Source organism: Solanum lycopersicum, chromosome 7 (assembly GCF_036512215.1).
Source record: "Solanum lycopersicum chromosome 7, SLM_r2.1".
Taxonomy (NCBI): domain Eukaryota; kingdom Viridiplantae; phylum Streptophyta; class Magnoliopsida; order Solanales; family Solanaceae; genus Solanum; species Solanum lycopersicum.
This window is the reverse complement of record NC_090806.1, coordinates 59,025,850-59,051,346: the sequence shown is the minus strand read 5'-3', so window position 1 is coordinate 59,051,346 and position 25,497 is coordinate 59,025,850. Positions and strand designations below refer to the sequence as shown.

The window sequence follows — 25,497 nt, the reverse complement described above, 5'->3', positions numbered from 1 at the left end:
CCACCTCCTCCATAGAGCCCTCATCAACCCCTACTGTTGTTTCACAACCAGTTCACCCTCAACACTTGCCTCAATCTCTAGTAGAGTTGGCACTCGAGTGTCATGCTCTGATTTTCTCAATGGACATTTACGGAGTTGAAACAGTAATAATGATAAAAAAAACCAGAACTTCCTAGCGCAGCTAGTTTCAGAGGGCATGAAACTAGCCCGAAGAATTTCATGAATCTCTCCATAATAGTGAACCCAACGAGTTCCCTAGTTACATCTGCAACCCCCACTTTATTCCACTCTTTTCAACAACTTTGGAATCTACCAGCTCACTTCAACCCTCAAGTGGGACACTATCCACCTCTCCCATTCTTTACACCCATGGATCTGGTGAATGTTAGCCCACTGTTCTTCCCATGGCAACCAGTATCAGTGCAGGGTCAAGCTTTTCTGACCCCGTTCATGTCGCCTCACCAAAATCCACCTCAAACACTACCTTAAAGCTTGATCATAACCCCAAGGGGACCAAAGGAGCCTTCACTGGGGATCATTCACCGAAATCTCAAGCCTAAGAAACGCAGCCCTTATGATTTTTGCAGAGAACGAGGACAAAAAATATATCCATATTTGTCATATCGCACTAATAAAATGCTCATTCGATCTATGCCCAGCCCTGAACAGTGCCATAGCGAAATATGCAGTAGTGATGACTCCAACTATGAGGGAGAGTTAGTTCCTACCAAGAAACTACCTAGTCTCCTTAAAACCGATAACCAACTTGTGCCAAATGAATAAACCTACTTGTTTTATTGTCTGGAACTCACGTGATGCAAATGGGGATAATTTCTTCAAAAAAATTATTAACAATCATAATCCATGCTTGGTTGCTCTTTTAGAAACCAAGATGGAAAGCCATCTCAGTATTAAGAATTATTTTGGATTTGATGATTATCTAGAGGTTCCCTGTTGGTAATTCTGGAGGGATTATCCTTTTATGGATTTCTAGCATGCTTATTGTTACTCACATTCGTAAATCTTCCCAAGAGCTTTATGCTATGATCCAGGTTAGTCCGAATCATACCCTTTGTACTTTAAGTATTATTTATGCTAGTACTATAGTTGCCACTAGAAAACGTTTATGGGACAACCTGTACTCCTTGTCTCGAACTATTAATAACCCATGGCTGGAAGCTGGTGACTTCAATGATATTCTTAGTCAAAAATATAAATGGGGAGGTATTTCTTATAGTCGTAAAATTATTTTTATAAATTGCATTGACGAGTGTCAACTTCTAGATCTTGGCTTTATGGGTAGTAGGTATACTTGGTCCAATCTTCTAAGAAGGAGCCCTGGTTTTATTCTAGAGAGACTAGATCGTTGTTTTTAATTCTAATTGGTTAGATTATTATCCTAATGCCTCGGTTATTCACTTACCTAAAACTCAATTTTATCATAACCCTCTTAAAATTAATCTGTCTAATAAGTTCGTTCTCCCTCATCACAAACCTTTCCGATTAGAAAGCTTTTGGTATTGCCATCCCGACTTTTAGAATTAAGTTTATCAGTGCTGGCCTGATCTCTCCTACATATAAGCATATCATCTCTTTAAGAATAAAGTTACTTTTTAGAGCAAAGAGCATTTTGGAAATATTTTTAAGCAAAAGAAAATTCTGCTTGCTAGGCTATCGGGTATCCAAAATTCTGCTAGTTACCCCTTCAGCTCTTTCCTACAAAATCTTGAGAGAACTCTCTCTCATATTTACAGTAGCATCCTTAAAACAGAAGAAGACTACTGGAAGATTCGCTCTAGGATTGACTGTCTTAATAATGGAGATGTTAATACGAAATTTTTCCACATCTCAGTCTCCAATAGAAGAAGAAAATAATAGAATCTCTCATTTTCAGGATGATATTGGGAATTGGATTACTGATTGTAACCAAATTATTTCTCATACTAAGCATTATTTCCAATCCATGTTTACAACAAATCTTTACAATACTGAACTCAGAAATATTTTCAATGCTATACCCAGTTTCCATAACTTGGATCTCTCATGTCTAAGCCTTCCTCTTCAAAACCATGAAATTACTCGTGGCATCTTCTACTATAAACCTTTCAAAGCACCAGGCTTCGATGTTTTTCATCCATATTTTTACCAGAAGCATTGGTTTATACTGAGTAACTCGGTAACCACCTTCTGTCATCAAATTTTCCAATCACATTTCATTCGAGAAGCTATTAACATTACGTATCTATGCCTCATTCCTAAGTTCCCTAACACGAATAACCTTAAAAATTTCCGGCCTATTGGACTTTGTAACACCATCTATAGACCATTTCTAAAATAATTGTAAATCGCCTAAAGCATTTTCTAGAAAAACTTATTGGTCCCTTCCAATTTAGCTTTCTAAGGGGCCGATGAGCTAGTGTTAATGCTATGCTCATTCAGGAAATCCCAACTCACATTTATAGGAAAGAAGGTAAGCAGGGGCATTTTATGCTTAAAATTGATCTAGTAAAAGCTTTCGACCGTCTTGAATGGTCCTTTGTATATAGAGTTGATCACCAAACTCATTATGAGTTGCGTTAGTACTAGTAAAATCGTTATCCTTATTAATGGATCGACTATTGACTATTTCTATCCTTCTAGAGGCATCCGTCAAGGTGATTCTATCTTGCCCTACATCTTTATCCTTGCATAGAGCTTCTTTCTAAATACATATCCTACCAAGTAGATACCTTAAATTGAGACCCTATTACTCTTAGTAGGAATGGTCAACTTTTTTCCCATCTCTTTTTTGCGGATGACCTCACAATTATGGCCAAAGCTAATACCAAATTAGTGAACAACATTCAACATTCCCTATCTATTTTTTGTCGTCTTTCGCGACAAAAGATAAATTACCATAAATCCAAAGCCATCTTCTCTGTTAACTGTACTACTTCTTTTAGAGAAGAGGTCCTTCTTAATCTTGGCATAAAAAGCTCAAGCAATTTTGGAAAACACTTGGGTTTCCCCATTTTCCATAAGAATCCTAGAAGCCATGACTTTCAGTACATCCTTGACAATATGAATTGTAGACTTTCCAACTGGAAACTCAATTTTCTCAACTACGCGGCTCGAATCACATTAGCTAGGTCTACTCTTAATGCGATTCCTGCTTATCCTATGCAATATTTATCCCTTCCTACAAAAACTTTCCATGCCATCGATAAAATTCAGTGTGATTTTATGTGGGGAAATACAAATAATCAAAGAAAGATGCACTACATTAACTGAGATACTATCACATCTCCTATAAATCATGGTGGGCTTGGACTCCATAAGGAAAGTGACAAAAATAAGACTCATCTTGCTAGTTGACTTTGAGTATGATCTCTCACCCGAAATCCATTTGGGCGAGAGCTTTTGCTGATAAATACAAGCCTAATGTTCCCATATCTACTGACTCTTTTGTTTGGAAAAATATCATGAAACGTAGTTCTAATTGTTCTCTAGGTTAACTTGGAAACTAGGTACGGGAAAATCTCTTAACCTTTGAACTACTAGATGAAATCCTACATCCCCCCCCCTCTCTTCGATCTCTTGTCCCAAGGGTCTCTTCCACTCCACGAAAGTATGCTCATGGTTGCTGACCTCTGGAATGGACGAACATGGGAATGGAGCGGACTCTCCTTTACTTTTGATGACAATATTATTTCCTTGGCTAGGTTAATTTCTTCCACTACCGACCTACAAATTCTGATATTCCCTACTGGAGCCCAAATTCTACTAGTCTCTTTACAAGCAAATCAACTTACCAGCTTATCAAACTCATGAGAATCCTATCTTAAATTATGATTTTTCTTGGATATGGTCTTTAAAAACTCTTAACAAAATTAAATTCTTCCTCTAGTTGTGCTCTCATAATAAGCCTCCCTGTAAAGCTTATCTCAATCGCTCATGCTTACCTATTGATATCAATTGCTCCACCTGTCACCATGTTATAAAATCTCCTACTCACATTTTCTTTGACTGTAGTATTGCAAAGAAATTTTGTCTAGACTTAGGTCTCAATCTCCATTTTATAAGTAGTCACCATGAACACTGGCTCCAAATAATCAACAAGCTTAATATCCCTCTCCCTATCAAACATATCAATTGGGCTGAGTTCTACCCCTTCGCCCTTTGGCACATCTGGATTACAAGGAACCACACCACCTTTAACCACTCCAATATACCTCTCAAGCTTTATATCATATCTTTGAGAGCACAAGAATATAAATTTCTTACTTACATTAATGGGGAAACAACTACTTATAAAGAAATTAATATCAAATGGTATAAACCCCCCCCCCCCCTAACTACTACAAATTGAACACTGATGGTGCTTTTGAAAAATCTCTTAATCGTGGAAGTATAGGAGGAATTATCAGAAACTCGACTGGAAATTGGATTATCGATTTTGTCAAAAAAAATTATGTTATTAGTCATACTATGACAGAACTTGTAGCTCTTCACGAGGGTCTGCTCGTGGCAGCCTCAAACAACTTAATTCCCATTGAAGTATGTTAGTGAAAAAACTTACAAGATAATAAATTGCAAGATTACAATTGAAAATAAAATGAAGAAAGTAATCTCTTAAGGCTGAGGCACGGATGTCTCGCTCTCTTTAAGGAGATTCAAGCCCACTGTAGCAAATGTTTTCACCGGTCCAGCAGTAGTCCTCTTTGACTTGTCCCCTCCAGGATACAACAGCCTTCACAAAGTATAACTCAACAACTCTGGACAAGAGTTGAGTCCAAAGCTCCACAAAAAAGAACACCTCCATTCACTTTATAAGAACTCTCTTTTAGACTAACTCTTTCGCTCTTTGTTTTCTCTTGTGTTTTTGTGTCTTCCAAACCAAATGAAGACCACACTATTTATACTACAAGAAGTCTTCCTAGCAATAAATAGGAAGATAATGGAGGTAGTAAATAGTGAAGATAATGGCCTTAGGAGTTACATAGGTTACATATGTTACAATAGGAGTTACATAGGTTACAATAGGAGTTACATAGGTTACATATGTTACAATAGGAGTTACATATGTTACAAAGAGTAATGAAGGTATTAAGAATGAAATAAAATGATGGACAACCAATGCTAATGGATGATGTAGAAGTCATCCATTCCAATGTTCATTCTTATAACTCCAAAATAAAGCAATTTAATATGTTAAATATTAATATTAAAATACTAATAACCTAACAAAGTAGAAACCGACTCAACAGGTCGCTGTTGGATAAATGACAACCTGTTTTTTATTCTATTGTCTTATCTTGCAGGCAACTATTGATGAAGTTGGGGAATCCAGTGCTACGATATAATTTTCGTCAAGGAAACAAAGTGGCGGATTTTTTGGCAAAACAAGGAAGAAATGTACCAACCTTAAATAGTACATATATTTTGACAACTCCAACACCAACTATGCTACAGAAACTAGAAACTAACAAAGAAAGTGTGTGGGGTGAAAAAATGTATCTCTATTTCTACTAGCTACAATCTCAATAAATTATGGATTTATGTTGTATCCTCTCTAATGCTCAAAATCACTCTACTAGGGGTGATTTTGTAGACTCTAGGACCTCTATATCAGACGCTATATATATATATATATATATATATACATATTGTAACGACCTGTTTAGTCGTTTTGAGCTGCAGATTTTATTTCTGGAAAAACTGGCTTAGACGACGGAACCCACGACGGACCGTCATGGGCACGACGGACCGTCGAGGGAGTCTCGTTCCAAAACACTTAGAATTCTGAAATTTGGGTACTGAAATCGACTCTCTGAACTTCGTGACGAAGTGGCAGGACGGACCGTCACAGGCATGACGGACCGTCACAGGCCCTTCAGTAAATTTCAGTCTCTGAACTTTACGACGACCCAGCAGGACGGACCGTCGCAAGCACGACGGCCCGTCACAGGCTGCGTAATCCCAGGCTGGGTCGGATTTCTTTAAATGTTTTAAGGGACGTTTTGGACTATTCCTGCTATAATTATAAATTTAGTGGGTTAATGTTAATAATTTAACTACTTGAAGGTTAAAAGAGATAACCTTGAATTAATTAATGGGTTAATTCACCATCTTTTATACTTAATTATATGCTAATTAGGGTAAAAGAAAGAGGGTTGGAATAAGAAAAAGAAAAGAACAGAAAAAGAGGGAGAGAACGATCGAAAGAAGAGGGAAACGAAGAGGAAATAAAGCTTTGGGAAATTGCTTGACAGATCACGAATCTTCGGTGGAGGTAGGTTATGGTTTTTATGCTATTCGTAGTAGACTCTTAATAGCGAATGATATGTGTTGGGTAGTATTATAAAACCTTCTATATGCTTAATTGTGTGCTTACATGAGGTGATTATATAACTGTGATGAATAAGCATGATGAGTCTATTGAATCTCTAATCCTAATTTTACTTTGTTAATGATGATGCCTTGGTATAAGAGAAGACTTGATGAACTAAAGTAATGAGATTGATGATGCCTTGGTATAAAAGAAGGCTTGATGAATGATTAGAATGAGATAAGTGGAGCGGGTGTCACGAACCGACACGTAGAATTAGGGGATCGGGTGTCACGAATCGACACGTAGAATTAGGGGATTGGGTGTCACGAACCGACACGTAGAATTAGGGGATCGGAGTGTCACGCTCCGGCACATAGTAGTAGGGGAGCGGAGTGTCACGTACCGACACAAGAGGAATAAAGATAATGAATCTTGAAATTATGTTAATAAATTCGAATGAAAAGAACCTATATCCCAAATGAGTATGGTGTGGAGACTTGAGTTCTCATAGGTGTGTTGATGTGGTTACACCTGATTTGTGAACTTGTTGCTTTCACCTATTGAGGAATATGGTTGATTTTATGTTATTATCTGATATATACTGTTTTCTATTTTGAGTTGGCCGATGATATCTACTCAGTACTTGTGGTTGTACTGACCCCTACTTGTAATTGTTTTTCTTTGTTATTTGTGGAGTGCAGCAAACGTACCGTCATCTTCAACTCAACCGCAACTCTAGCCAGTCTTCGTCACACAAGATTTCAGGGTGAGCTAAAGCTTCTAGCTTGGACTGGATCTTCTTCTTCATGTCTTGATGCCTTGAAGTTCCGGCATGGACTAGCTTTTTATTTATTCTAGCTTTCTAGATACTCTTAGAATTAGTAATTTGAGGATAGACGTTCTTGTGATGATGACTTCCAGATTTTGGGGATAATAATAAGTATTGAGTTTTAGAAGTTATTTATTGATTTCGTTAATGAGTTTTAAGTCTTCCGCATTGTTTTCTATTTATTATGTTTGAAAAGTTGAGGTTTAGATTGGTTGGTTCGCTCACATAGGAGGATAAATGTGGGTGCCAATCACGACGCGTTTTGGGTCGTGACATATATATATATATATATATATATATATATATATATATATAAAATCCTGATTACCAAAAAAAAGAGAGTAAAATTTAGTTGAGAGCAAATATATGGATAGTGAGTTCATGAGGAAGCTGGCGCTAATATATATAGATTGATAATCTTTAGAAAAGAGGGCTTTTTCATTATCGGATTAGAAATATGTCGTTTTGACTTAGTAGAATCATAATTAAATAACAAAGTTAAGCTTGACATTTGATATCATTAGCAATCACTAGGACCCTTAAATTTATCCATCTAGCGGTTAAAGAACCTAATGCACGACAAACTCACACTAACCCTGAAGTCATTCAATGGACTCCTCCCAAAATTAGCTTTAAAATTAACATAGAAATTCTGATATTCCCTGCTGGAGCCCAAATTCTACTGGTCTCTTTACAAGCAAATCAACTTACCAGCTTATCAAACTCATGAGAAATCCTACCTTAAATTATGATTTTTCTTGGATATGGTCTTTGAAAACTCTTAACAAAATTAAATTCTTCCTCTGGTTGTGCTCTCATAATAAGCTTCCCTGTAAAACTTATCTCAATCGCTCATGCTTACCTATTGATATCAATTGCTCCACCTGTCACCATGTTATAAAATCTCCTACTCACTTTTTCTTTGACTGTAGTATTACAAAAAATTTTTGTCTAGACTTAGGTCTCAATCTCCATTTTATAAGTAGTCACCATGAACACTGGCTCCAAATTATCAACAAGCTTAATATCCCTCTCCCTATCAAACATATCAATTGGGCTGAGTTCTACCCCTTCGCCCTTTGGCACATATGGATTACAAGGAACCACACCACCTTTAACCACTCCAATATACCTCTCAAGCTTTATATCATATCTTTGAGAGCACAAGAATATAAATTTTCTACTTACATTAATGGGGAAACAACTACTTATAAAGAAATTAATATCAAATGGTATAAACCCCCCTAACTACTACAAATTGAACACTAATGGTTCTTTTGAAAAATCTCTTAATCGTGGAGGTATAGGAGGAATTATCAGAAACGCGACTGGAAATTGGATTATCGGTTTTGTCAAAAAAAATTTATGCTATTAGTCATACTATGACAGAACTTGTAGCTGCTCACGAGGGTCTGCTCGTGGCAGCCTCAAACAACTTAATTCCCATTGAAGTAGAAACCGACTCAACATGTCGCTGTTGGATAAATTACAACCTATTTTTCATTCTATTGTCTTATCTTGCAGGCAACTATTGATGAAGTTGGGGAATTCAGTGCTACGACATAATTTTCGTCAAGGAAACAAAGTGGCGGACTTTTTGGCAAAACAAGGAAGAAATGTACCAACCTTAAATAGTACATATATTTTGACAACTCCAACACCAACTATGCTCCAGAAATTAGAAACTAACAAAGAAAGTGTGTGTGGTGAAAAAATGTATCTCTATTTCTACTAGCTACAATCTCAATAAATATGGAATTTATGTTGTATCCTCTCTAATGCTCAAAATCACTCTACTAGGGGTGATTTTGTAGACTCTAGGACCTTTATATCAGACGCTATATATATATATATATATATATATTATAAAATCCTGATTATTAAAAAAAAGAGTAGAATTTAGTTGAAAGCAAATATATGGATAGTGAGTTCATGAGGAAGCTGGCGCTAACATATATAGATTGATAATATTTAGAAAAGAGGGCTTTTTCATTATCGGACTAGAAATATGTCGTTTTGACTTAGTAGAATCATAATTAAATAACAAAGTTAAGCTTGACATTTGATATCATTAGCAATCACTAGGACCCTTAAATTTATCCATCTAGCGGTTAAAGAACATAATGCACGACAAACTCACACTTACCCCGAAGCCATTCAATGGACTCCTCCCAAAATTAGCTTTAAAATTAATATAGATGGCTCCTTCAATAATACTAAGCGTAGGGGTACAAGATGTGTTCTTCTTGATACTAATGGAAATTGAATAGCAGGAAGCAACTTCAAAATAAATACTTCCTCTGTCACGGGTGCAGAAATTCTATCCATGTCACATGGTCTTCAGTTAGCAAGAAGATTGAACATTCAAGAAATCGAGATTTGCACTGATTCAATAGAAATAATAATCATGCTGAAATTTGACAACGACACTTTTTTTAATATTCACCTTGAATGCATGGAGTTGGTCCATCAATTGGGGAGCCAAAAATCAAACATGAGTTCAGAAAACAAAACAAAATAACTGATTTACTAGCGCGTGATGTTCAGATGCTGATAGATGATAAGCTCTTTGAGGAATAAACACTTTCCCCCACTAGAAGCAGACAAGGAAGGAACTTCAATTACTAGGTGGATTAAGTCATTATTATGAAATTTACAAAGTACTATTCCTATGGACCAAGATTCCTACTTAGTTTTAGCAGTAATATATAATGTAGACGACTTTGATGTGTAGTGACTCATTTTATATAAATAAATAAGTTATCTTACTTAAAAAAACTAAAAAACAAAAATTAAAAGAGAGTCTAACAATTTATTTAGACAGTCTTTATTATGTGTTGGGTGGTTAAAAATGTAGGAAAAGAAAATAAAAATCACGCGCTGCAGTGGCGTTGGTAAGAAGAAGAGGAAACCCTAAATCAGGAGAAAGAAAAAGACTCCACTCGCCATTAGACATCGCGTGAATTCTCAGTTGCAGAATCGCAGATCGAGTGTGTGAATGTGCGTGCGTGAAACTAAGATACATACAGGTATAATCTCTAACCTCCACTCTCTTTTCTTCCAAATTCTTTTCTTCATCCTTCTTCCCCAAAACCTTCACCCTTCTCCCCTCCCCCTCATCCTTCATAGAATCATCAACTGTTACTAATTGTATGATCATGGATTTTCTGTTTGATCCATTTGAATTATGATAATCAAATTGTTTGTTTTTGGAGCCATCATTTGTGTTGTGCAGCTGTGAAGGATGTAATTTTATTGTTTTTTCTTATATTATATACAAGTAGATTTAGCCTCGATTTATGTTCATTGTGGACAAACAAGGAGATTTTAGTTTTCATCATATGATGTAGTTGTAAGCCTGTATATTTTGGATTATTCTACTAATCAGAGTCATTTAAGTTTGTTGCACTCAACTAAAATAAGGAACAGAAAAAAACAAAAACAAAAAAACAGATTATGAAGCTAGAGCCAGCATTTGAGTAAATATAGAGAAGAGGAGGTGCGCAGAGGCCCCAGTGAGGAGGTGTGAAAGATTGTGTGTTTTTAGGAGAGGTAGAGGTAGGACGAAGAAGTATTGGAGAGAGGTGATTAGCTAGGAGATGACGTAGATCCAACTTTCCGAGGACATGATCTTAGATAGGGTAGGAAGTTATAGATGTCGTGGATTAGGGTAGAAAGTTAGTAGTTGGTTGAGCGTTGTCGTATTTCCCGTTAGGATAGATTGGTGCATTGTATCTGTTGCCTGATTTTTATTTATTTTACCTGTAGTAGGAGGTAGCATTTGTCTCATAGTTGGCTTATCTTACCACTGTTGTTAGTCCTTACTATTTACTGCATTTCAGTTATCACATTAGTTGGTTATGGTTGTTGCCCCTCTTTGGTATGTTATGTTATGTTTTTCTTATTATTTCTTATATCCTCTTTACTTCTGTATACTCGATCTTTCGGGAACAGGCGTACTACCTCTTTGAGGTAGTGGTACGGTTTGCGTACACTCTACCCTCCCCAAACCCCACCTTTGAGACTATTATGGGTTGTTGCTATTCTCCGTCGGAACTTGATGAAGTAGTTGGCAAATTAAAACAGTTCCTTTGTTGTACACCAAATTAATGCTTCAGATTCTGTTAACATAAGTACTCTGATGAGAATTACCACTATGGGATAAATGCGTGAGGATTTGGTTATATTTATTTGGGAGACCTTTCTCTTCCTCTGTTGCATAGAAGTTCCCTTATTAGCTTTAGCACCATATCGCTTTGATTCATATGTGCAAATTCGGCCTTCCAATACCCAAAGACTCATTGGAATGAAAAATTCTTGAATTTTAATTGAGCTCTGGTATTATACTTTGACCTTTTAGTTTATTTGGTTAAGAAAATTTCTGCAAGACGCAATGTAACAAGAATTTTGTTGAATATGTACCATGGTATTAATGATCGCATTACTGCTATACTGATTTGTTTATACATCTGTTTATCCATTTTCTTTTGTTTTTGGTGGCAAAAAATTGTGAATTTTGGGTTGAGATCAATTCAAGGTTGTGCTTTGCCTTTGTTCATTCAAATTAATGGTCATATGACTAGCTCCACGTGTATGGTCAAGAGGTTAATGAAGCTAGAAAGGACCATGGGAGACTGGCGCTCAAGTGCTTTTTTACTTTGAATGACCTCTCCATTTCATTTTACGTGACCCACTTTCCTTATAAATCTATTTAAAAAATAATGTTTGTAAATAATTTAACTTTGAACTTTCCATTTGTCGTTAATGACATGTTTTTATTATTTCCCGACATTTTTAAGACCACAAATTTTAAAAGTTTCCCTTTCTTTCTTAAAATCTGTATTGAGTCAAACACCGACATAAAATGAAATGGTGGGAGGGGGAGTATTTATAGTCAGTCAAGTGCCGTATAGAGGTCTGCATGAGAGGGGAGGAGGGAGGGCTAATTCCCCCAACGGTCATCATAGAAATGAGAAGAACTTATTTTATAAAATCTGCAGGTTGAATGTGGTTAGATTTCAAGTAAGCACTTCTGATATATAGACTGGAAGCTGCAATTTCAGTCGCTCTCACCTGCAGCTGGAGTATTCCATTATATACCCTCTAAACTTGGAGGGAGGCATTTTACATTCAACTGATTCAAATCCCTGATGGATCGGAGGTGGTCAGGGTTCTTCATCTTCAGGTAGACAGAGCTTGATGCGGATCCTTTGTTATGGATCTTCATTTACCTCTAAAAATCCGATAGAATCACTTTCTATATCTGCTGTCTGATAATTCTGGGCAGATATGTCTTCTCGTGAAGTACCTGTAGGACATGATGGAACCTGATATATGGAAAGCTAGTTGAAGATCATCATAATGTATGAGCTGTTGTCACTTGTCTGCATGATAAATTGATGATCTTGAACTCAAAGTTTTCTGAAATTTAGGCCACTTAGTAAAACCCAAAAGTTTTCATGGAATCATGAGTTAGCCGTTGACAATTCGTGGACTGTGGTTAGACTTAGAAGAGTGAAGGAATGCAGGAAGAGATATTTTGGGCTGCTTCTTGTATTTTCTGTGCTTATTGAATACAAATTAATTCTCTGTTTCCATAGCTCCCTTGCTGGACAAGTTCACCTCTAATTTTTCTTGACGTTCAGGTATCAGTAAAAGAGAAATCTATAGGCTTTCAATTGTTCAGCAGCATGGATATAGATCTTCGTCTGCCTTCTCAAGACCATGATAAGGAAGAAGAAGAAGAGGAACAAAATGGAATTATAAATATGCTTGACAATGAAGAAAAAATACATGGTGATGACGGAATGCATGGGATGTTGGTTATTGAAGAGAAGATGCATGCAGAAGATAGAGGGGATATGAACACTCCCGTAGGAACTATGATAGACTTTAAGGAGGATGTGAACCTTGAACCGCTGGCTGGCATGGAATTTGAGTCACATGGTGAGGCTTATGCCTTTTATCAAGAGTATGCTCGGTCGATGGGATTCAATACAGCCATACAAAACAGCCGTCGCTCAAAGACGTCAAGGGAATTCATTGATGCAAAATTCGCATGTTCTAGATATGGAACTAAACGGGAATATGAGAAGTCTGCAAATCGGCCACGTAGTAGGCAAGGAAACAAACAGGATCCAGAAAATGCTACTGGTCGGCGAGCATGTGCAAAGACAGATTGCAAAGCAAGTATGCATGTGAAAAGAAGGCCCGATGGGAAATGGATAATTCATAGATTCGAGAAAGAACATAATCATGAACTTCTACCTGCCCAAGCTGTCAGTGAACAAACAAGAAGAATGTATGCTGCAATGGCAAGACAATTTGCTGAATACAAAAATGTTGTTGGTCTGAAAAGTGACACAAAAGTTCTATTTGACAAAGGTCGAAATTCAGCAATTGAAGGGGGAGACATAAGTGTTCTATTAGAGTTCTTTATTCAGATGCAAAATCTTAATTCCAACTTCTTTTATGCTGTTGATGTGGGTGAAGATCAACGTGTAAAGAACTTGTTCTGGGTTGATGCCAAAGCTAGGCATGATTATGTGAATTTCAGCGATGTTGTCTCTTTTGATACTACCTATGTCAGAAACAAATATAAGATGCCCCTGGCTCTTTTTGTTGGGGTCAATCAGCATTTTCAGTTCATGCTACTTGGATGTGCTTTGGTCTCTGAAGAGAGTGCGTCAACATTTTCTTGGGTAATGCGGACATGGTTGAAGGCAATGGGCGGTCAAGCTCCGAAGACAGTGATCACCGATCATGACCTGGTATTGAAGTCAGTCATTTCAGAGGCTTTGCCACTATCCCTCCATTATTTCTGTTTATGGCATATCCTGGGAAAGGTGTCTGATACACTGAATCATGTCATCAAACAGAATGAAAAGTTTATGCCTAAGTTCGAGAAATGTCTTAACAGGTCATGGACAGATGAGGAGTTTGAAAAGAGGTGGAGAAAACTAGTTGATAAATTTGATCTCAGAGAAGTTGAATTGGTTCATTCACTGTATGAAGATCGGGTGAAATGGGCCCCTACATTTATAAGGGATGTGGTTTTAGCGGGAATGTCAACGGTTCAACGATCAGAGAGTGTAAACTCTTTCTTTGACAAATATGTACATAAGAAAACTACCATCCAGGAGTTTGTAAAGCAATATGAATCAATATTACAAGATAGGTATGAGGAGGAGGCAAAGGCAGATTCTGATACATGGAACAAACAACCTGCTTTGAGATCCCCATCCCCATTTGAGAAGCACTTGGCGGGGCTTTATACACATGCTGTATTTAAGAAATTCCAGTCTGAGGTTGTGGGTGCAACTGCTTGTGGTCCTAAAAGAGAGAAGCAAGATGAGATAGTCTTAACATATAGAGTTCAAGATTTTGAGAAGACTCAAGAGTTCATTGTTACATTGGATGAAATGAAGTCAGAAATATCTTGTATTTGTCATTTGTTTGAATATAAAGGCTACCTTTGTAGACATGCATTGATAGTTCTCCAAATATGTGCTGTTTCCTCTATCCCACCACAATATATTTTGAAGCGATGGACAAAAGATGCGAAGAGCAAGTACTCTATGACGGATGGATCTGAAGATGTGCAGTCAAGGTTCCAGAGATATAATGAGCTATGTCATCGGGCTATGAAATTGAGTGAAGAAGGGTCGTTATCTCAAGAGAGCTATAGTTTTGCTCTTCGTGCACTTGATGACGCGTTTGGGAGTTGTGTAACTTTTAATAACTCAAACAAGAACATGTTAGAAGCTGGCACATCATCAGCATCTGGTCTTCTCTGTATTGAAGATGATAACCAAAGTAGGAGTATGAGCAAGACAAACAAGAAGAAAAATAACTTCACTAAGAAACGCAAGGTATGTTTTGAACAGCAATCTTGGGACTGCTTCTTTTGTGTTCTATATTATCTCATGAGCATCTCTTGGTTGCAGGTGAACTCGGAGCCAGATGTTATGGCTGTTGGGGCAGCAGACAGCTTGCAACAAATGGTTTGCTCTGATACCTTAGAAACTTTTATTTATTGCCGTTTGATTTACATTGCTCTGTTCTTACTGTCAAAATTAAAATGAAGAGGTTTTTCTTATTCGTGAAAGTGGGAGTAGGTTGTTTTGAATGCTATATGTGTATGGCTGTTCTTGAAGCTTAACTTTTTAGTTTTATTGGGTCACTTCCAGTTTCTTATTTACTTCCTTTCCATCATTTCTGCAGGACAAATTGAACTCCAGGCCTGTGACTCTTGATGGTTATTTTGGCCCGCAACAAAGTGTTCAAGGAATGGTACGATCTGCAAGTATGTTGACTTTTTTCCTACACTTAAATCTATATTGGTGTTTTAAGTTTTTGGTCTTTTGCAGGTACAGTTAAACTTGATGGCACCAACTCGTGATAACTACTATGCAAACCAACAGACTATTCAGGGCCTTGTATGTAATAGCAGTTCATAGTTTTAAGGATGAAAAAATTGATATGGACTATGAAAATAACAGTTGTGTTTTCTCTTGCCTTGGGAATGTAGGGACAGTTGAACTCTATAGCTCCTACACATGATGGCTATTATGGTGCTCAGCCAACAATGCATGGGCTGGTATGTGGTCTCTTAGTGTTAGAAGTTTTTGAGGCAAATCAACCAAAAATTTTGTTACAATTTCATCTTTATTGTTGCAGGGCCAAATGGACTTTTTCCGCTCTCCAAGTTTCTCATATGGCATTCGGGTTAGTATGCTACATACTACGTCAATGGATTTATTATTTTTTTGGGGTCAACTCATTATGGGGATGTGTGCATTGTGAAAATTATTGCTGCATTCAAATTATTTTCTACATTTCATTATGTAGTTTATGTTGTTGATTCGTTCCATCCCCATCTTGCTGTACTAACTTAATCTGGCATGGGGGCATAAGGGTAAATATTAGATAATCTAGTACTTTAGAAATAGAGATTGATCTGTCAGTGAAGATGAAATGTTTTTATGAGTTTGGGATTTTACAAAGATAAAAAGAAGTGGACTATATGATTACTTCTGGAAATAGTAAAGTTTTCAAATGCAATACTATCCTATTAAGTGAAGGCATGGAATGATTCTGTCTTTACCAAATTAGTCAAAATTTTGGGAAGGATTAAAACAAGTGTGTCAGTATTTACAAAAACGGAAAAAAGGAAAAGAGTTGGACAATTTTTTTTGCTTTTTTTGGTGGGGATTGTGAACATATATTTGTGGTTACTCTTCTCTATAGTTGAGTTCTACTAAAAAGTTGGTTTAGTGATAAGAATGCTATAAGATTTGTAAATTAGGCATATTTCATGAGTTTGGAGGTTGCAGATAAAAGCCTAATATTTAAGTGGAGAAGGTTTGATGGTCAGGTCGATTATCAATAGTGTTTCCAACTGTGCACCAGATGGCCCTTGGAATTTTTTTGGTTATCGAAGAAACGAATGAGTTAGTTAAAAAATATCCATTGTGGTAGCAATCTCTCATCGGCCCAGTATTATCAAAGGCGCACTGTAAGTGCTCTTAAGCCCTAAAATGAGGCTCAAAAATGTTGAGCGCTTCACGTCGCTTTATGTGTGCCTCAGTGTCGTCATCAAGGTTCTAAGACAAACTTTTCTAGCCTCTTGTGAAGAAGTGATGCTAAACAATTGATATTCACTTTTTCATAATTTTTAATCAATTTTTTTGGTCATATATATGTCATTCATATTTATAATTATTAGTCTTGGACTAAACATATACATTAGTATTTTTTCCTCCCTTTGCACGTTTATTCATTAAATCCCATGCTTTATTTTCATTTTTTGGTTAAACCCCCACGGACCTTAGAGCTTTTCTGCACTTTTTGCATTTTATAACACTGCATCGGACTAGTCATTATTAACATTGATACAACACTCAGCCCGACTACCCTTCTTGGTAGATGCTAGCCTCACAAACTGTAGCTTGACTCAACCAAGATCAACACCTAGAAAAAATATAAGTGTGATGGGAAGCGTTAGCAACACGGTTGTGGAGTTTAATCAGGCCAAACAACTCTTAGGATAAAGGCAAGGCCATAGTTGTAATTGACAAAGGGCAATGAGAAGAGTCCAACTTGGGGTGACAGTAGAAGACCATCCCATGATGATTGCAAGACTAAGGGTGATGGTACAAAGTTGAACAATCAGAGAGCTTCACAATGAGAAAAAGGTTTTAGCTGCACAAGAGAGCACATCTGTTCAAAAGTTGTTCGAACTTGGGGCAGCTTGAGCTGATGCGATGGTGAAGCATGCAAAGCAACAATGTATGTGGCAAGCAAGGGTGGAGCAATGCACTTGGAAGCTGGGACAACTACTTGTAGCGATAGGGATGCTTAAGAAGAAGCATGCAAAGCAAGTAAAACAAGTGTCATGTAAAGATGATATATTGCGTCTGAGGAGGATATAACGACTTGGAGAAATAAGACTTTTGGAGCCAAACAAGTAAGATGACTACAGTGAGGACCCTTGTCCATGGAGGTCATAGACAACAGAGGTACTTGTTCTTAAGACGACAAAATATTAGATGGGGGAGTTTCATGCCTGCATTAACAGTCAAATTTCACACATGCCATGAAATGACAAATAGTATGGCTAAGCGACGTAAAACATCAAGAAATATCATGCACAAAGTAAGGGAGCCACATGAAGTACGTCACGCGAAGACAGTATGATGAAGCACATAGAAGAAGCATGGTGCACAAGCAAGCTCACAACATCAACATGGCATAGTGTTAGACAAGGTCAAGGATATACGTGAGGCAAGATGTCCACCGGTAATGCAACAGCTCGGGGGAGGGGGCATGACTTGCAAGGATGGCAAGACCCATTTCAAGGTCGACATTTGAGCATGATGAGACATGCACATTTTTGCGTAGCACTTACGCTCGAGGATCTTGTTATGTTAAAAGGTCTTGGAGTATCATGAGATCACATGGATGCAAGTGGAGGAATGACTAGAGAAGTTCCGAGAATGCTAGAGACAATGGAGCTCAAAGGAGTTCTTGAAAGATTCTAGCACATGCAAGAGAATTCTAGTGAGGGATGGAGTTTCCTGGAGACGAGATATAACTAATGCATCATGGTGACTCAGAGAGGCCTAGGAGAAAGTTTGAGTCGGCTAAGAGGGCTGGAGGACAAAATACAACACAAGGGAGGCTTGCGGAACATTCTAGAAGCACCTAGGGAGATGTAGTTTTGGGCGTTAGGGGCTGCCCAAGTGGGTACCGACTTAGGGAGTTTTCCCCACCGACTTTGAGACTTCTTTAATTCTCCTAGGAAGCCGATAGATAGGAGGAGACTCCTCATAATAGCCACGAGCACCCAGCAACACAAACCAAAGCAACTACACACCTCCCTTCTAGTGTCCTGGTCTTCCATTCTTGTGTCTGGTTTTTCTTGTAAACCTTGTAAGTGCGTATGTAATTGCGTAATAAATAAAAGGGATATCTTCCTCAGTTCTCAAGGTTCTCACTTGTCTTGCCTTTGTGTCCTAAGTGTTGTTTGGCCTAGTCAAGTACCAGAACCACTGAACTTCACTTCCCACAATCCCGCTGGACTTGACCCATTGTCTAAGCATTGAGCTTGCTTGAGTCAAGCTACCTTTCATGAGGCTGAGCTTAGCCTCTAATAAGGAGGGTAGTTTAGTTATAGTGCCACATGGATGCCAGTAAGAGACTAGGTTGGTGACAAATCCTTTTACAAGTTCAGAGATGGTAGCTTGCAAATTTGTTGCATTTTCCAAGTTAATATGGGTACATGGGCTTAGTTTTGGTCTTGTTAGAAAAGGTTCATGAAGTTAGTATGTTAGCTTGTCTTAGGTTATCAACTAGGTTTTAATGGTGGAAAATATTGTTGAAGTTGATCTGGTATTATGATATTGAACCTCTTTTTGAGAAACGTCTACGAAGTTCTCTGGTCATCATAGTTTGAACACTTTGCAGGATGTTGACCAGGTATTTAGGCTATTCTTTATTAAGACTTTGATTCGTTCTATATCATCAAAGTGTAATTTAGCCATAAGGTCATGCAGATTGCTGAAACAAAATTGATGGACATACAATGTCAGTGTTCTAACATAAAGGATAGCCAGCGGACAGATAAAGACGGTCTATGACGCTCCATACTTTATCAAAATTGATGGACAAATGATTCAACATCATCGTAATTAACATCAAGAAAGAACAGGGTACAAAAAGGAGGCTATAATCCTTCACTGCAACACTAGTGTAAAGAACTGTGAACAGAAAGGAACCAGGATCTGTTGGAGACATGGATTTTCACAAATTTAATAATATTAGTTGTTGTCTATGATGGAGGGTTAATGTCAATATGGAGAGTTGGAGACCACAACTAAGATTCCTGAATATATGATTTAGAGGTCATAAAAAGTGGTTTCTGTTGCAGTTTTTTTGTTAAATTTGTATGAGCCATTTTTATTTTATTTTATTTTTATCAAAAGTGGTGTATTGAGCCATTTTTGATAAATAAGAAGTCTTCCCAAATTGTTGTTGTTAATGATGCCTGTAGTTTTGACAACAATTGCTTGATATAGGTTAAACCATGGAGCTTCATAAACTTTAGGCCCAGAAACACGATGCAGAGTTTATAGATTGAGGTGCTTCCTTAGTGTGTGTCACAGGGGAATAGCAAGGTTACATCTAACCATCTAAAAGGATAAGGGAGCCTTTGGTATTCCGTGTTAAACTGACTGGGAAGTCAGGTTATGGAATTCAGTTCTTTGCTTTGGAACACATGCATGTGCTGCTTTTGAAGTGTTTTTGTTAATACTATGTTATGTAGAAAGCCAGAAACTGGGAAATCTGACAAGCCAAAACGTTACTGAATTTTGCATATACTAACTTGCTTTCTTTCCTTGCTCATTTTTGGGGGGAAGCCTAGGTGAATGTTAAAGTAATTAAAATGGCGAACTGCAGTTGTTGTACAGCATATTATGTAGTAAACATGCAAAATAAGCAATGGTAGTTCATATTGCTAAAAATAGTATAGCAATGTTGCAAGCAGGAACTCCAGTTCCACATGGGAAAATTAGTCTAGCTAAGTGCAGTACCACTAAATTCTGCGGGACTCATATGGCTTTCCTTAATGTTGACAGGATGAACCCACTGTAAGATCTTCTCAATTGCACGACGATGCATCTAGACATCCTTGAGGATCACCTTTGTCATTAAATAGGTACATGTTTTTCCACTGCTAGTTGATATTAAAGATGTGTTAAAGTTGAACCTATTGAATAATGAGGTTCTTCTGTTACCAGGAAAGAGGGGCTGCACATTTCAACTTTCATTACAGGCTGTTTATGGAAGTACAACCAACAGGAAGAATGTTGTAGTATTTGTTTGTAAAATAAAAGGGGATCTTCAATGTAGGCAGTGCTTTTATTTTTTGTACCTTTGTTCTTTGATAAACAAACTCTTTAGGTTAATCTCACCCTGTTAAGGCTGTTGTGAGATGTATTGGTTACAGCAAGTAAAGATTATTGGTGTGAAGATATATGTACACTTTTCTTCAAGTGAAAGCGAATGAGTTGTAAATGTAGGCAGTGCCTTTTTTTTCTTCCCATTTGTTGATAAATAAGTGTTTCTATCTCTTTTCTTTGCATTTTGGTATTTAGAGAGGGTAAGTATAGACAGCTCTCAGTTAATTTCATGTGTAAATGCTATTTTATTAATTGCTGGGTGAAAGAGATTATTGAGGTGAAGACAAATAGAGCTCTTGGAGTCCAGCTATGGGGGCAGCTGTTGAGTAAAAAATGGACAGAAGCTGGATGAAGTAAAATTATTACTGCTCTGAAGCATGTTTTATTCCAACCCAATGGTGATATATGCATTTTTTTTTGTAATATGTTACTTTTTCTTCTTTTTGGTGTCTTGTTGTAACAAAATAAGTTATCCTTTTCATAGTGAGTGCGTTTTAGTGGAAAGAAAAATGTATTTTAAGTAGACTTATTATATGAAAAATATTTTTCAAAACTCTCTTTCAACCTGATTAGTCACCTATTCAATTCTTAATCTAGATTTGGGTTAGGGTCGAAACTTGGGTGAGTGTCGAGGTTGTGAGTTGAGTCTTGAGTCGGGATTGAAAGTCGGTTGAAATTTGGTGGGTCTTGGGGTCAGGTTTGGAAGTATGGTTGAAGTTGGATTCAAACCGTAGGTCTCGGTCAAGAGTTTCATGTTTGGTCAAGGTCTTAAAGTCTAGTCTTGTGATGGATCTTCTTCAACACCCCATCTTCTAAGGAGTTGTAGAGCAATATCTTTAATGGCAGTTGCACAACCTTTTATTGAAGTCACTTTTACGGACCGCAACAGCGTTGAGTTTAATTCAGTGTCATAGTATTTGTCCAAAGTATATCTAAATGATGTTGGGATAATACTTTCTATTTCCTAACCAAATATCAAAATAAGTTGAAAGCTACTAACTTGTTAAGAAAATATTTTCTAAAAATACATTTTTACTGAAAAATATTTTCTTTCACACCAAACAAAAGAAACATATGTAAAGTGTTTATCTCTTAGTTTTTGCTCCGTTCAGTGAAAATTATATTCTTTCGTACCAAACAAAAGAACAACATATAAAGTTATTCATCTCTTAGATTTTGCCAAACAATGGGCAGTAAAAGAAAAATGTTAAATGCGAATGGAATATATAAATAATTGGTTACTAACTGTTCCACTTGAAGTTACAAATAACTGAAAAAGGCACATGACTTGTATTAAATCAGTAACCAGGATGTTTAATACTTGCTATTATAAAAGAATAAGAAAGTGAATAAGAAAGACATTCAGGTAAATATGATTATGTACTATAGTATAAAGTAAATTACATCGTATTTTGAAATTTTTTTCAATTATAAAAGTTTTAGACTTTCTATTGCTTTTGGATATTTTTTTTTATTTGATATATTGCAAATGATATATTACTTAAGGGGAGGAATGTATTCGAAAAGGAATATGAATATATATGAGAAAGAGAGGTATGTATGATAAGGAATAGGAATGTAAATGAGAGAAAATTTTGATTATCAGAAAAATGTATCTGTAATCGTATTATTTATGTCAATACTTTTGGAAACATCAAGTTGCGATATAACAATATGCACACATGAGACCATCTAGAAGAAATATCTATTAGGACCACTAAGTATCTAAACAATCCATTAGGTGGATGAATAGGTCCACAAATATATGTATACGTTGTTTACATCCTTACTCTATTCAAATAGGGCGAAACGTCATGGTGACTCAAAAAATAATCAATTAAGTCGATTTAAAAAGAATTCAAAAAATAAATGAATTTTAAAGGAGTGGCCACCTAATTTTAGGAAAACTAGGAAACCAACTAAAGTAATCTACGAAACCATTAGTTATAGGTAAGGGGTTCAAGTGATCACGAATGAAGGTATTAGGCACCCTTCGAAATCCACAAATGTAGGTCCCAACTGAATTCGTTTTTTTAAAATTGAGGAAATAAAACTATAAACAAATAAAATAGACATGCAATAAACACAAATAATAAAATAAACAATAATAAGAAACGGCCTAAGTTTGCCTATCGCTAATTATATACAGAATAATAAATAAAATTACAATTCAAATTTTATTCAAATAGCTTCGATGGAAGGCAACTCGATGTACCAGTAAAGACACTTAGTAAAAGAATTAGTACTAGATAAATAAAAATAAAAATGAATAACTCAAATAATATTTAAAAATAAAAACTCGTCTTATTCACATGGAAGACCTTGGAAATCGACGATAATTTCTTCATCGGCCATTTTAAACAAATAAAATATATATTTAAATTAAATTTTCGTCTTTTAAAATGTGGAGACCTCCAAAAATCAACGGAATTTTTTTTCATTGGCCAATTTTAATCAAATAAAATATATAAACTTAAATAAAATCTCCATCTTTTAAAATGGGAAGGCCTCCAAAATCGACGGAGAGTTTCTTCATTGGGCAATTTTAATCAAATAAATATATAAACTTAAATTAAATTTCCGTTTTTTAAAATGGAAAGACCTCCAAAACCGACGGAGAATTATTTCATTGGTCATTTAACTTTTCCTATTTTCCAATAGAATAAAGCAATCCAAAACAAATTAATTTTAACAATGCTTGAGAGGTCATAATGAACAAGTCACCAAAATCAACTTAAACAAAACATTTAAAATTAGAACAATATAAAACGGATTAAGCAAACAAATAAAAGATGTAGGTAAATGAAGTAGAAGCAAACAAATAATAATAACAAACAAAACCCAACTAAATAAAATAATAATAATTATATTCTCAAAAAGGAACTCCAGCAATTACACCCTAAACACTTAGAAAAAATAGTGAGAAGAAGTTATCCAAACACCTGATGCGAATAACTGTAACGACCTGTTTAGTCGTTTCGAGCAGTAGAATCATTGTGATAAAAATTGATTGGGTCGACGGATCACTCGACGGACCGTCATGATCATGACGGAGCGTCACGGACTCCGTCGTTCCACACTTGTGTAATTTTCCTATGAGTTATGGGATCAACTCTCTGATCTTCGCGACGAAATTGCAGCAAGGACCGTCGTAGGCACGACGGACTGTCACAGACCTCTTTAATGAATTCGACTCTCTGAACTCTGTGACGACCCTGCAGGCCGGATCGTCGCAGGCACGACGGGCCGTCACGAGCGGCGTAACCTCGACTGGATCGGATTTCTGCTAAAATATATATGTATTTTTTTATTCGTTATATTTGTTTTTATATTTTACGCAATCTAAAATATTATTTAAATATTACAGGTGAATTTTACATACGGAGATTAATCAATAATTTTGGGTCACAATTTCAAGTCCACACATTTGGGGGCCTATATATATATATATATATATATATATATATATATATATATATATACACACACACATACATACATATAATAAACGTGACTAATCACATGAATTTAGCAAAAATAATAATCTAATAAAAATAAAAATAAAAATAAATATTTGAATGTATTCAATCGGCTATGGAAAAAATGTAATTAAGATTAACTGATAAAAAATTCTACATTTTGACAAATAAGGATAGTTATCAATAGACTTATTTAAATTATTAAAAATATATATATATTGAACTATCAAATAAATAAACTTAAAAATTACGAATTTTGAAAATGTTAGGTCAAAATTGGGTGTCAACATACGTTCCTAGAACGCAGGAGATTCGATCTCAACTTTCATTTATGATGGTCTCACAATTAACTTGCCTTGCTAACAAGTCGTACAAGAAAATACACCATTTAAAAGAATTTTTAGGTTCTTTCATGAATGTCTATTTTAATTTTTCATAATTCATCTAAACATTATAGACTAATGTCCAAGACAATCATGTCAAATTAAGAAACTATTGGATTTAGTAAACTTCTTATTGATCATAGAATGTGTCTGAATTGCACTAATTCTTGTTCAATAAGAACCTGAAAATAAAGTATGAAACTTTTCTATAATACATGCCTTCTTAGAGACATTCTTGGTGATATTACATCATTGACCAAAGGTCACAATCTTTTTTATGAATGAAACACAAACATGTGAGCATATCAAACTATGATAACTTTAGTATCTCATTCTATATTTATGTGCATTATTCAATCACTTGTCTTATTTCAGACATATTATGCAACACTACTACCACTTTCACTTTAGTAATGGAGAAAATGATAAATTTCATGACTTCTTGTCAAAAATATATTAGTTTTTTTAGTCATTATTATATCATCAATATGGTGCTTAGACTCAAATTCAATATCTTATCCATATAAAATGTCTTAGATCACAAATCGATGAACTTGAACCTAATTTCTTCCCATCATGGTGCACCAGGACTTTTACCCAATGTATTACCCTCTTGTTACGATTGAACGTAAATCCATCGTCTTATTCTTTTGATGTGATAAAATTTATTATCGTCTTATCCACAATGAGGCTCAACCTCAAGCGTTCAAAAAAATTGCAATTTTATCACTTTTGAAAAATCATTAATATGATCATATATTATAATTACACACAAAATTGAGATTATTAATTTCTTATAATCAACATTAGTAGTTAATAGATATTACTCAATAGATCACATACCTCATATAAAGATTGAAAACATATCTCTCACTAAATTGTGTTTATTTAATTATTAAAATAAATTAAGAAATTCTCTTTTCAATAGGTCAAAATTAAACGTATAAAAAGTCGACAATCTCTTTAAAGACTTACTCCAAATGACACCTCCAGATTTGTCACATAAATAATTATAAAGTAAAGATAAATCATA

General features: G+C 35.9%; 1 protein-coding gene across 4 annotated transcripts in view; it reads left to right on the top strand.

The window, feature by feature from the left end:
• Positions 1–20,717, top strand: part of LOC101256896 (protein FAR-RED ELONGATED HYPOCOTYL 3) — a 34,951-nt gene extending 14,234 nt beyond the window's left edge. The window contains exons 1-10 of one of the 4 annotated variants that reach the window (XM_004243598.5): positions 9,935–10,168; positions 12,140–12,324; positions 12,785–15,010; positions 15,086–15,142; positions 15,363–15,431; positions 15,509–15,577; positions 15,670–15,738; positions 15,819–15,866; positions 20,279–20,358; positions 20,441–20,717. In XM_004243598.5, the coding sequence (XP_004243646.1) occupies positions 12,830–15,010; positions 15,086–15,142; positions 15,363–15,431; positions 15,509–15,577; positions 15,670–15,738; positions 15,819–15,866; positions 20,279–20,335 (2,550 nt within the window). In that variant the 5' untranslated portion in view covers positions 9,935–10,168; positions 12,140–12,324; positions 12,785–12,829 and the 3' untranslated portion in view covers positions 20,336–20,358; positions 20,441–20,717. The other 3 variants (XM_019214820.3, XM_019214821.3, XM_069286980.1) reach the window with 3 other exon arrangements.
• The last annotated feature ends 4,780 nt before the right edge of the window (positions 20,718–25,497 follow it).